At 44.7% G+C, this 13,585-nt stretch overlaps 1 protein-coding gene across 1 annotated transcript in view; it reads right to left on the bottom strand.

The window, feature by feature from the left end:
- AGBL1 (AGBL carboxypeptidase 1) overlaps positions 1-11,640 on the bottom strand; it is a 301,822-nt gene extending 290,182 nt beyond the window's left edge. The window contains exon 1 of the mRNA XM_054215255.1: positions 11,380-11,640. Within this exon, the coding sequence (XP_054071230.1) occupies positions 11,380-11,430 (51 nt within the window). The 5' untranslated portion in view covers positions 11,431-11,640. The remainder of the gene's footprint in view (positions 1-11,379) is intronic.
- Positions 11,641-13,585: the final 1,945 nt, after the last annotated feature.

The following is a 13,585-nucleotide window of genomic DNA, read 5'->3' as shown; positions in this document are numbered from 1 at the left end:
CAACAAAGCCACAAGAGTCCCTATGCCTACTCTCAGTCTGCCCTGGCACTTGCCTAGGATAACGCTCTGTTCAGTCTGGGCCTCTCTCTATATTCCAGTGCTAACACGCCCATTTGCTACGCATTGGTCTGACATCGGCTCGTACAGGCTGAACAAAAGGATCAGTATAAAGTACGTTCTGGTTTAGAAAAACACCAGTCCTTTCTCTTGCCAAGATAAGTGTCAATCTACCCCACTTTCAAAAGTGCTTTCTGGAACAGCAATGAAAATACCTTTAATCAATCAACACTTAATAATGATGATTGAGGTATGGGTAGCGGAGACAAACCACTAGTAACTATTGTTAGTCACAGCTTATTTTCTTAAGAGATGGAACCTGAAAGTGAAAATGATGAACCTATTTTTCCCATCCAGTCTAAGTGAAAAATCAAACAACAAACGAAACTCGGCATCCATAATGAATAGCAAACTCTGTTTCGAAATTCTAATGATTCAAAGTATTATTACTAGTAATGTAAAGCAGAACATCTGTCTAACTACATTGCTGAGATCCATCTATCTAGATTTAAACAGCAATCTCCTAAAAGCAAAGCCCGCAGTTCTCTGAAAAGGCTGCCAAGTTTTTAAAAGGTATGAGAGGGGTATGTCGTTTTCCATCCAGATGGTAACAAAGCTTTTTATTATCTTTAGTCTACACCCTGTGCAAGACACCCAGCAGCAGCACACCAATGCCACCATGTCAAAGGGAGACATGTTTGGGGCTTTATTCAGCCCTTGTTACTTCAGTTCAGTAGCTCAGAAGCACTTGCAAACTAAGTGCTGGTCAGTCAAGCTAAAAGGCATTTTATTAGCTCAGTGAATGAGCTTACTGCTGCATTTGTGCTCCAGGAAGACGTGACAGGAGTTAAATTTAAAAATAGGAGCTCACTCTCCTCTCAGAGACTCCTGAGCTGAGATCTAGGCTAATGGCGATCAGGGACATTGCAAAGGGAGAGATGTGTGAGAGCTCTTATGCTTACTGGCGCCTTTGTGTGGCAAGACTGTGGTGCTTCTGCAGCAGAGCAAATTCCAGCACTTTCTGTGCCCGTGGGTGTCCAAGGAGCAGCACTGGCCCAGCACTTCTTGGCAAGGAGCACGGTGTCCCCTGATGTGCCATACTCTACACACTGTTTAGCTTCAGTCTACTGAGATACCCTGTGGACTTCACCAAACCAAACTCCATGGGCTGTCTCTACTGAGACACTTTTAAATAGGAACAGGCTGAACATGGGATAGCGTGACTCTTCCAAAAAGAGGGAACCATTGGCATGAGCCATGCATTCCTCTGCTGCTGGCACAACAATGGGGAGGGACCTGTGAGATCTCCATAGACCGACACATGCCTCACCGAGATCTGAGCAAATACAGTCTTGATGTCATGGTGTACTGATCTCTGAGAGAAAGGTGAATTCTTCAGTGAATACCCAGTAGGACATTTGGTCTATGTCAGAGTCTACCTCTGATGCCTGCATCCACTGTCAGCATGGAAAGACCACCAAAAAGTAATTGTTGTGTCCTATTTTATTTAAGCATGTTCTCAGGGAGACCTGCTGGTGTTAACAGTGCTCCACAGGCTTTGTTAGGACATATCAGGGGAACTCAGCTAGGAAGATTTCCATCTCTGTGATCAGCCAGACACTCAGAAAACCACCTTTTAGACAAAACCTTCCAGAGTCTGCAGTCAGGGAGATATAGCCGCTGCTGCTGGAGCTTTTGAAACAAACCGCTAATAAGCATGGTTTTCATCTAAGAGAGCAAGTCGTTTCAATGCATCTCTGCTTCCAGCTGTCCCCTTGAAATCCCTGTGCATTATGAGGAGATCAAATGACCTAAGCCCTATTGGAAGAAAGATTGTCAAAGAAAAACAGAGCCAGGCACATGTTGTCTTTCTGATTTGTTATCTTCAGCTCTCTCCCCCACTTGCAGAACTTTAGAGTGGGGCAAGAGGCCACTCAAATACAGGAGATTTTCCCAAAGAGGAGGCCAGATAAATCAGGGCCGTAGTGCTGCTTTCCCCTAGCCTCTCCAGAAACTGTCTCCATGTGGATGGTACTGATTTATTCCTGGAAAAATGGAGGGTCGAAAGAGGCAGTTCAGTTTGTTCCTCTGACTTCATTAGATCAGCATTTTAATCATAGGGAAAGGTCAGGTGGACCATTCTCCCCCCTCCCCTCCTTTGCAGTGCAGACAGGTGGGCATTCACCATGCCAAGCGAACTGCTTATGGAAGGATCTCTTTCTCTCCCTGTCACGCTCCTGCTTGCCAGGTTAATCCTGAGTAAAATGGAGGGCCAGCTTTATCTTCAGTATAAATCTGCTGCTTTGGCCTTTTAGCAGGAATCACATTAAAAAAAAAAAAACAGAGGATGACAGAGAATGACAGGCATTGCACTGATTTCACCCAGGCTGCATGAGCGTTGTCTGCTCATGGAGTCAGTTATTCCCCCCTTTGATTTGGGAAACAATGTGAACTAAAACTCCCTTTGCCCTAACTCGACAGACGAGTTTTATCTCCATTTACTGACCAAATGGAGAAATCTGGAGGTACAGACATTAAATGAGTTTGATAGAGGGAGTTTGTAACGGTCCTGAGAATAAATCCCAGGAGTCCTGTTTTAGCTGTCAATACACCATCATTCTCTCTTTTGAACAAAGGGAATAGGTAGCAGAGAGTGTAGTGGAGCAGATGGGCCCAGGGGAGAAAAGTCTGTCTCTGTTTACTACAGGGATCAAATATCCATTGGGCCCAGTGGGAAGTCTACGCCTGTAAATTACACCAAAAATTAATGTGCATAAAAGGCTTCACAGTAGTTGATTGCAGTACAACACAATGCTGCAGTGCTTCCATGGCTCTAGTGTCAGAAAAATGTATGGTTTAGTTTCAAAGCGTCACTTGTTAAAAGGGGGAAAAAAGCCAAGATGTCTTTGGTAGAGCAGTTATTTCTCCCACAGGACACTTCCATGTCAGAATTACTCAATTTTCTAATAAGAATCATAATGAAAGTTTTGCTGTTCTCATTAATTCCACCTCAACCTACCGCACCTTTTGAAAATAAGGCTGTGTTCTTCCAGGAGAACAGATCATGAGGAGAAAAAACCCAACATTGTTCTCTAAAACCCCTAAGGGAAGGAGGTTTAGCTTTGCTCAGGGAATTTCTTATCAAGCAGATGTTATTCCATCAATCAATAGCTGGTCTAAAACATTCATTCTCTTTTGTGTATCTTAGTAGTGCCTGTGGGCAGAAGGGTCTCTACGATGTTATCTTTGTCCTCTCTAGAAGACATCTTATGAAATCAATGACAAATTCTTCACTCTGAAACCATGATTTCTTTATAATATGGTAGGTCTCCACTCAGTAAAACAAAGGCCATAACAGTGCAAAAGATCAAAAGGAAGTACTAAGTCATGGATATGAATGTGGTGTGTGTCCATTGACCTGTGGAGAATGACCTTATTTTAAAGGGGCATTCTTCATCACATTATACTTTCCTTCCCAAAACTGTACTAAGTTGTTTTCCGTGTATGAAAAGGCAAAGGATTATCCAGTTCTTGGAAATTTGAATCTTCACCCGAAGAATGCACCTAGACTATATTTGGGTCAACTTCTCACAAAGTTGAATCAATCAGAAAAAACCAGTTGTTGGTTGTTTGGTTGGGTTTTTTTTAATTATAACAGAAAACGTCTAGACATATTTGAGGGTGGTTTGGAATCATGTTCTTGTTTCAAAGTCATCTTTAATTAAACTGTCTTTTCTGAAATTAAACTGTCTCTTGTGAAACAGCAGCACAGTAGTGCTTTCTGTTGCGCACATAGCTTTCAGGATTGCAGAGACTGATGACCCACCAGTACGTCAACTGAGCTGGACAATTTAGTTGGACAAGAACATACCATATGGCTTCCCTCTAACACTCATTCCTCACTTCCAGCAGCAAACTTGGTTTTGTCAGTGGGGAGAAGGATGACTGTGTGGTGAGGTTGCTTTGAACTGTTCTGAGTCTCCCTAGAGAAGGTTGTAGCTTCCTCTCAAGGCGTGTGTCTCACCAATTTCCAGGCACATTCCCCACAATCCCCTGGGGACCAAAATCAGCCTGCTTTGCCCGAGAATCACAGCTCCTCATCCTTTCCTGCAGAGATGAGCAGCAAGCCCAGCACGCAGAACGGCCCGGCTCGTGGATCAGCACTTCTATCCTATGGCCCATCGGACCTTGTAGGCAAACAGGTGCAAATAGACTATCTGTGAGACAAGTGCTTATTAAAAGAACAGGGAAAGGCAACAGGGAATTATTTTACATCCTGGTCTGGTGAGAAGAACATAGTCACGGGGCTGGAGTCTGGCAGAGCCCAATGACATATGTGGGCACATGGTATGTCTATGGATTTGGGGTTTTCAAAGACATGTGAAACCCTGAAGTTCTCAGGTGTCCATACATTGACCGTAACATACACAGAAAAGGGCCACCTCTCCACAGGAGCATGGCTCATTCCACGAGGAGCTACCAGCAAACACTGCCTTACTTCTGCACTTCTACTGACTGCTCCTGGAGCCCTGTGGAAGGAGGGGCTTTTACCTGCACTTCTAGAGACATAAATGCCCCCAAATTTCATCGCAAGAGCAATGATGATATGTGTTGTGTCACCTATCCTGGCACAAATAGGAATGATCACGCAGAGGCAGAATCCCTATGATAGCAAAAACTCCAGGAGCAATTTTCAACCCTGCTATCGCAGACGAAGAGACAGAAAATCCCTCCCCATCTCTTAAATTTCTGGTATATTTATGAAATGTTTTTCTTCCTGTTAACACACATTGGTAAACTCTCTGCTGGTGTCAGTAAACAATGGTAAAGTTAATGATTATCAGCCCACGTGTTTTTCAATACAAGTAACTTTCTTGTGCTTTTTGCTAAATGTAATGTAGTAAACTTTAATTCAAAGATATCCATGAACATATTTTCTACCACAGAGGTTTTTTTCCCCATTATAGATAAAGCCAAGAGGACTGGACCAATGCATCGAACAGAAAAATGGATTGAAAAGAACTCTAAGTCATTACAACAAAATGCAATATAATACACTGAAAATAAGATTATGCTATACAAAGAAGCACAAGCAAGATCTATTCAAGCAAACACCTCTCTGTACGGAAACATCTCTTTTCATATATTTCACAGAGGGAAATTATTGAAGCCTGAGAAAAGGAGAAGGTGGAAAATTTCCATTGATATAAAAATATTGATGTAATATATAAATATACCTGTAGGCATGTAAAACACCTACGGAAGCTAGATAACCACCAATAATTACTCTTAACTTACAAATAAATAAGCAGATGCATTTGAATATATTTTTAGAATATCTGTGAAAGAGAAATATTTTAAACAAATGCATATGCCTCCTTACATAATGTAGTTTCATGTGTGTTTGTGTCCATAATGCAGCAGTTGTACAGAAACACACAATATAAAGCTGCTTGACGTGGTATAATTTGCCATTATATTACATCCAAATAGTCTAATTTAAACAGCCTGGCCATGAGTGCAAGGTCAGGCCCTCAACAGCTAAGAAGCACCAGTTTTAAAGTGTTCAAGTTGTTTCGTTTGGCCCCCTGGAGTAACCGTGTTTTTAAATTTCATGCCAACTTGCTTTATTTCACAAAACTTCTGCTTCAGGCTGAACAGTGCCTGCTGCCTGGAAAACCACCCCATATAGCTTTTTGTTGTCATCATTTAGCATGTGGTTCTGTGCATTATTTATTTTGTGGAATCCAAGCCCTGCACAGGGAACGAATTATTAATTTGCTCCTCAGGTTTTTTTTTACTGTGTTGTCACCAGAAATTCAGATATTTTTTTTCCAATGTTCATTGCCTGATTTCTCAAACGCTGATGTGAGGCATGGTGGGCTTATTAGCCATGTTAGACATGATTAACTCAGATACAGGGGGTTATAATCCATTTCTCCAGGCCCGCATTCAACTGATTTAGCGACAAGGCTATCCTGCCGCATTTGTGTTTCTGCAGCAAGGGAGAAAGGGGTCTCTTCATGACACAATCATGACACATGACACAATGTCTCTTCATGACACAATCTCATTTGTCCTCAAAATCCTAGGCAAGCAGGAGGGACAACAGGAGACAAACTGAAGCCCACTTTCCTTGTTCAACATAAAGTTCTGCTCCAACTCAGATTGCAACACTCTCTCTTGCTCAGCCCAGCCATAGTTGCTGCTGCTCTAATCAGTCTCTGCGTACATTTTGCACCCCGAGGTCCCGAATCCTCATTAATGCAATCGCAGGAAACTCTGCAGAGTCCAACTGGAGGCATTTTCAGAGGAGCTGGCAGTGCGCTCAGAGAAACAGCTGCGACCAGCCCGGGGACAGAGAGTGAAATTATGGTCCCCACTCGGCCGGTGGAAGGGTTTCAGCGGAGTCCAAGATGTGCCTCAGCTTCCTCCGAGGGCTGTTAGTGTTCTGCACTGATTCACAAGGGCACCAAACCTTAATATTTCTTCTGCAGCCTGGCAGGAATTCGGGGTTAATGCGTGGATGACAACCTCCTTTCTTCTTTCTTGCTTAGCAGTGCCCCATGGTGGTGAGCCAGGAATTGTAGGGAAGAGTTCGGGGTTACCTTTAGGTTCTCCTTGGACAGGGAGGAGATGACAGCTGAGGTGGGAAGAACAAGCAGTGACCCTGAAAGTTGTGGTGAAGGCCTGAACTGTCTCTACAGGGTCGTTTGCAGAGAATTATTCCTTTTCTTCCACAGTTAAAGCAGAAAATAGGCTCATGCAGCCTAAGAAGCATCAGCAGTAGAGACAGGACAGTGCTGCTGGAGCATTCAGTGTTTCCCTGTGAAGGGTTTCCCTTTGAACCCCGCAGCAGAGTGTCTCACTGCCCTAACTCCACTACTTTTGCTGCTCCAAAGCTAGAATATTTTTTGTATGGAAGAGGAGGACACTAAGTCCACTGCTGTTCACTTTAGGTACAACAATCTCAGTAAAACTCAGTTAATGAACCACATAAACATGGCCATCTGGTTTTGAGTTGATTTTTGTTCCCTCTCAGGCTATTCCACTAAGCTCTGCCTGCCAAGCTGGGCTCCCAAAAACACAGCTCCAAACTTCGAGCTCCTCCATCCCCAACCCAAACCAGTGGGCATTCCACTTGCTGAGCAGTTCTTGGTATTTTTGCATCTATTTTGCTCAAAGCCAGGCACCTCAGCAGCTCTGCTGGCAGAATAAGAGGAAGGATGCAGAGGAGACAAAAGTGTTTTGCAAAATGCGTTTATATTCATTGTCACTGGAGCAGCACAGATATCTTCCCACTTGTCTTTAGGATAACAATAGAACTGCCTTGTCAGCCAGCCAGCAAAACAGCTCGGAAGCGGCAGCGCAAAGGAGCAGAGAGGTTCAAGTTAGCAAACAGTGGAACCTGTATCTGTTCCCTGCTGGGGACCACAGCCATTCAGAGAGGAGTTCCTGTACACAAACAACATCCTCCATTGATACGTAAGATTTTCACCTCTTTCCTTTTGAACCATAGCATTTGGGAACCTGTGCGGTCTGACATAGTAGGACACAGTTTGAGCCAAAGATCTGCCAACAGCCCCAGGGGTTGCTAGCTTTGCAAAACATGTGAACAGGGACTGGGGCTTCGAGAAGCATGTGAAAACCATGCTGAGAGCCAACAGGAAATCTGGGAGTTCTCAGGCAACACGTACGATGCCATGGAATAAGGAGATATTCTCAGGGATAATCAAGGCAGGCTCACATCTGGGCCTGGCAAGTGAGGAAGAGAGCAGGGAGAAAGCAAGGGAAGAATCAAAATGCTTCTTATTTATCTAAATGGAGAGAGGATGGAGTGAGATGAGGGTCAGGACACCCAGCAGCAGGAACTAGGATGCTCTGCATTCTCAAGGGATTCAATAGTCTGGGACACAATGAAAGGTGCTGGCTTAAGTTTTCTGTTGTTCTGCTTAGCAACTAACAGCTGTTTTTAACTAGCACCCAGATACTTCCTCCTGGCATTAAAATAAACAAGAGATCTAATCCCAAATCTCTCTGGGATTTTGCATTAGGGAGGCTGCCTGTAAAATGGGATGTTAGACTTTTTTCCATGGTCGTAAACTGTACATAGGGAGGATGTTTATTTCTGCTATGCTGTGGCTGGGGAGTAGGGTGAGGAGTAATAACCATCCCAGCCTTGGTCTAGGTACTGCACTGTCTGTGTATGAATGACGGAGCAGAGCTGGATGTGAGGTGAGGAGGTCGATGTCATGCAGTAAGAGATGGGAACAGAACCGGGTAGCACTCTCCAAGCCAGAGGGACCAGAACTGATAATTGTAGGAGCACGTTGCAGGGGGAGAGTGAAGAAGAGAGAGTGAAGAAGGTGGTAACAGGGTTAGAAGCAAAATGAGAAACTACAGTAATAAACTCCAAAGAGCTCAGCTCTGCCATACTGACACAAAACCTGTGAGATAGGGAGAGGTTTTTCTTAAATCAGAAATTCACATTTTAAAGCTGCACCTTGTAAGCAATGAAGCGCTTTTTACCTAGAGATCTGAAATGTCACATCTTCCCTGCAGTGACATTTTGGTGACAAAATGCAGCTGCGCTTTGAAAGCAGTTTTTGCTTTTCATCTTGTCACTTTTCAGAACATCTGTAATACGTTGTGCTTTCAGGGGTTTGAGCTGTCTTTGGAGGATGATGCTCCTTCGCTGCACTGAGAACAGTTTGGAAGAGCTCAGAAACCAAATGTGTTTCTTTCCTTGACTAGAGCAGGAGTTCAGCTACAAAGTGCACGTTGTTCTCGTTTTGTTCTGCATGAAACCGTCCTTACCAAAGCCAGGCTGTGAGAGTAGGAGTAAAAGAGTCTATGCCAGGAGGAGATGGCATAGACCATTCCCTTGGCTGAAGGTCATAGACCCTACCTCAGGTGGGGACATTGCTCCAACTGAGAATAATAATCTGTGATGGTGCTTGGAAGTGAGGTAGAAATTTAGCCGTGTGTGAGTGACTGAAGGAGAAAGGATGTTTTTATTATGAGGTTTATAAATACTGTTTTGGTGTCTGAACGTTCCCTCAATCTTCACCTGAAAGCTTTCAGCATACAAAGCAGTATTAGGTGCTAACAGAAATTAAAAATACTCAGTATTATCCTGCAGAATAGCCTGCTGTATGCAGCAGACATGTTCTTCGTGCCCAGTAAAAGAATATGAACCAGCACTGACAATCCAGCAGGACACAAAAACAAAGCAACCATGTTTTGGACAGCTGTTGCAGAAAATAACAAAGTGTGGAGAGATGTTAATCAGCAAATGCAAACATCAACAAAAGTTATTCTTTCCCAGGCCAGTGCTTTCCAACTGTGACAAGTAAAGGTCTTTTTTATCACCTGGTTTTTGTAGCAGAGAGAGGTGATGGCATTGCAGAGTTTTGGGTAGGGGTAAGGGAAGGAGGGGAATCAGAATATACTGGCATTTTGCTTTCTGTCCTCTAACACTCAAACCTCTCTATCTACCTGAAGATACAAGAAGAAAGCTTTTTCCTCTTCTCTAAGTGAATACAGAATTTTTGGAAATGAGAGTCTTGTACCAAGGTTAGATTTTGTAATATTGGAGATGAATGCTGCACTACCTTGCAATTTTACCAATACCACCACCTGTTTCACCTGTGGTGTTCCTATTTCTAATCTAGCCCTCTATGTAGCTTTGTCAATGAATCACATACCTGATTAAGCTACAGCTTCCAATTTAATCGTGGGCCTTGTCCAGCTCTGTTCCCAGACTATGCAGAGAGCACCAGGACTGTTAGTGTTAGAGAGCATAAGAAAAAGCAGATGTACACTCAGCTCACACTTATCCAAAGTAATAGGGAGAGGACTATAACTTGGATACAGCAAGAACATGATCTAGTACAAAATATGTATTAGATAAGCTGTAAGAACATAGGCGCAGGCCAGATACAGTGCCAAAAAAAAGGACAACAGGACAATTTTCTACAGCGTGCCAGTTTACCTGCAGAACTCACTGCCACAGGGTACCACAGAGGGCAAACCAGGGTTTGACAATGATAGGAGAAATAAAAGTTGTTGACAGTTACGTAAGCTTGGATAAAAATGTCAAGGCTGATCAGCCCCCACAACTATAGTTTTGAAGCCAATTACGTCTCTTGGGGTTTTATAACCTTCCCTACACACTTGCGGCTGGTGACAGAAACCTTCCGAGACGCAATGGTGGGAGACATGAATCCTTGGGCTCATCCAGAAGGGTAAGTCTGTTCTACACACCCTATCCCTCATTTTCTGCTTCTGGAGTGTGGGAGGTTTTGACAACACACGTAGCAGTCAGAGGATGCTGCTGCTGCTGCCCGAGATGTGGAACTCCCGTCCCCGTGGGGCTCTGACCCACATCAGCACAGCCACACACAGGGGCTCAGAGCACCCGAGAAGTACAGACAACTGGCATTTCACCATAGCTCTCAAAAAGCTGCTTTTTATGCAAGCAGCTTGTCTGGGCAAAGCAATTCCCACCCACCCCTCATGGCGAAACGGTGGCTCATGAAATCATAGGTTCCCTCCCAAAACACACACTCCATTTCACAGGGCAGCTCATGCCTCAACTTAGATATCTTCTCCTGCTAGACCAGGAGAAGTGCATCCGTGCTGGGGGAAACAGAACTGAGAGGGTTGCCTACAGGCAGAGGAAGAGATACCTCTCCTTCCTCCTGTGGCCAAGCTTCTCCAACAAGATCCTGGACTGTGACACTTCCCTCTGCTCCTCCAGAGCATTTACTGAGCAGACCCAACGCCAGCGCCTTGCCGATCTCAGCCTCAAGAGTTTTTGTCACTTCCCTGTGAGCGCTTAAGGGTCCTGGTGAAGACAATTTGACAGGGAGGAACTGGCTGCTTCCAGGCAGATCTGTTTACTCGCCCCCCTCAGCCCTCAGAGCGGCGGCGTGCGCGGCTGGTTCTTGCCTCGCTCGCAGACTGACAGCCCTGTCAGGTCCCATTCATTGTGAAGCAGCCGGTTCCTCCTCACACCTCCCTCACTCCCCCGCCGAACGCAAGCGAGAGCTCGGGAGCCGAGGCTCTGCCCTCGGACGGGGCTTGGTGATTGATGCATAGCGGTAATTGCCGGCGCTCATCACCAAATAGTGAAACTTCATTTCATAAAAGGGCTTTTTAGGGTGGGAGGTGCAGGTCGGGACTCCTGCATGCTGATGCTTTTAGAGACAAGCCAGCGGAGAGCTCATACGAGCAACGTCAGCCCAACAAGTCGCTGCTGGTGGATTAAAGAGGAAAACAAGCCCAAGTGTCTCTCTCATTAGTTCAAGCTGTTCTTACCTGGAGGGTGGAGAGAAGGACTTGCAAGCCACTAGCTTCTTGTTCTGCCATGCTGCTCCCCACTCACACTCCCTCTTTCTAGCAGCAGATACAATGCAGCTAGACAGCCAAGCTGCCAACTTGCCTTGCTGCTGCCCCTGTGCCGTTTAAGAAACGAAGAAGCTAAACAGAGATCCCCAGCCACACGCACACTGCTACCACCAATAATCACAGCAATGCAACTCTAGACCTCAGCAGGAGAGACAAATGTACCCCCTCCCTCCCAGCTCTCCCACTGTGACGAGAAGATTAATTCCTATATAAAGAATCCTGGGGATTAAGTAAAGTGCTCAGGAAAGGTCTGGGTGCTTGGTGTGTGGCAGGGGGAGTGTGGGGAGGGTGGCAATAGCAACAAGAAAGCAGAAGAGCTACAAACCTCAAAGAAAGCCAGGGAGAAGGGAGGGAGCGCGCTGGCTGCCTGACAGGCATTCCCAGCTGACCTGCTGATCCGTTCCAGACCCTGCGTGGACTCCTCTCCGTTTGACTCTGTTCCAGTGAAATTGGAGACATGGGCAAGGCAGAGCGAGCAAGAGAGATGCCCTCAGTCTTAACGAGTGCTGACAACGAACGGAAGATACACTCGGCATGAGGGACAGGTGGAGCGAGTTCACCGAGGCTCACGGAGGGTTTTTGGCTTCCAAGCCCAGAGTTTCTCCCAAGTCACAGCTGCTACAGCCACAGGCAGTGCCCTGATGAGTGGCCACAGGACAGGGACCACCGACGGAGAGGCATCTCATGGCTGCACAGCAAAGGCCAGGGAGGAAAGCCACCTCTGCAAGGGGCAGTTTAGGGGAGAATTCGCTCCAAGGGCCACTACAGTGAGTCACACATGCCTATCTCTGTCTATAAGTATAGTAACTCCGAGACTAGTTCACTGCCTGGGGCACAAGCCACGCTGTAGTACAGTTGTAGTTGTAGCTCGAATTCCTAGGAGGGCACAGAGTCCACTTTTAGCTACAGCTGAATGATATCAAAGGACTTGGTAAACAAGGAGGAGCAGGTAAAGAAGTTGAGTAGAGGTCTACATGAGGATTTTCCAGTTTTCAATGTGAAAATGTCAATTAGTCCAACACAAACATTTTTTCAGGGATGCAATGATTTCACTTCAGCTTTCATAACACCAGAATGGCATTTTTTGTCCAGAGAGACATCACTCCAGGGTGGTTCAAAGGCTGACAGTGGAGACAATTACTTGATATGCAGAAGGCAAAGGTTAGATCTTGTCTTTCTAATATGAGGACATTAATTTCAGTCTTTTACCTCTCAAATAAGTACTTTATTCTGGTCTGCAACTTTTTGGTCCCTCCAGTAGGAGTTTTTCCACTTTGAATGAATAACTAAAGATTTTTGAAGCAGTAACATGAACCTTGGACTCTGGGCACAAGGCAGAGGCTTACAGAACTCAGTACCACACTAAGACATGCTAGACAGCCAAGGTGTGCACACTTTTCTTTGCTGATGTCAATGAAGCAATCACAGACTGTAGATAAAACCCTAATCTTCTTAGAAGCAGTTAAATTAAGAATAAAAAGCTCCACTCTTGGCCAAGGACTATTTTCACATGATGATCATTACACCCTGCAATACCTTCATTGATTAAGTGCTTTAGGCAAACGGTAAGGCAAATCCTCCCCAGCTCAGCCCAGCAATGTGTGAACAAGTGGCACAAGCATGACATTCCTTGGTTTCTGTGTGTGCCAGGGTCCCAGGATGTCAATACCAAGTTATAAAATAAACCAGATTAAAATACCTTTGCCATAATTATGGAGATACAGTAGTCCATTCAGAGAGAATGCCATGAGGACCATTGATTGATGGACAAGATGCTCTACAGACAACTAGGCAGAATAACAAGAAAAGAATATGGACTCCTTTCCTATAGAAATTCAGGTTCAGAGATTTTAGTTTCCTTTAAAAAATTATTGATTTCAATTAAAAAAAACCTGTCACACTCCATGAAATACCATATTTTAGATAGAGAGCTGGTGTTCTGCCCTTAGAGCACTGGATTTTTGGCCATTTTGAGTGAGCTCTGTGGGTATTAAAAAATTGACGGTTGAGGAAGTACACAGAGGGATCTCTCCTCCTTGCAAAAAGATTCATCCTAAAGGCAATGGAAACATCCAATGCCAGTCTTAAATTCTCCAAGAGTTAACACACTTGATAA

Source organism: Rissa tridactyla, chromosome 9, assembly GCF_028500815.1.
Source record: "Rissa tridactyla isolate bRisTri1 chromosome 9, bRisTri1.patW.cur.20221130, whole genome shotgun sequence".
NCBI classification, from domain to species: Eukaryota; Metazoa; Chordata; class Aves; order Charadriiformes; family Laridae; genus Rissa; species Rissa tridactyla.
This window is presented reverse-complemented; position numbering and strand designations above follow the sequence as displayed.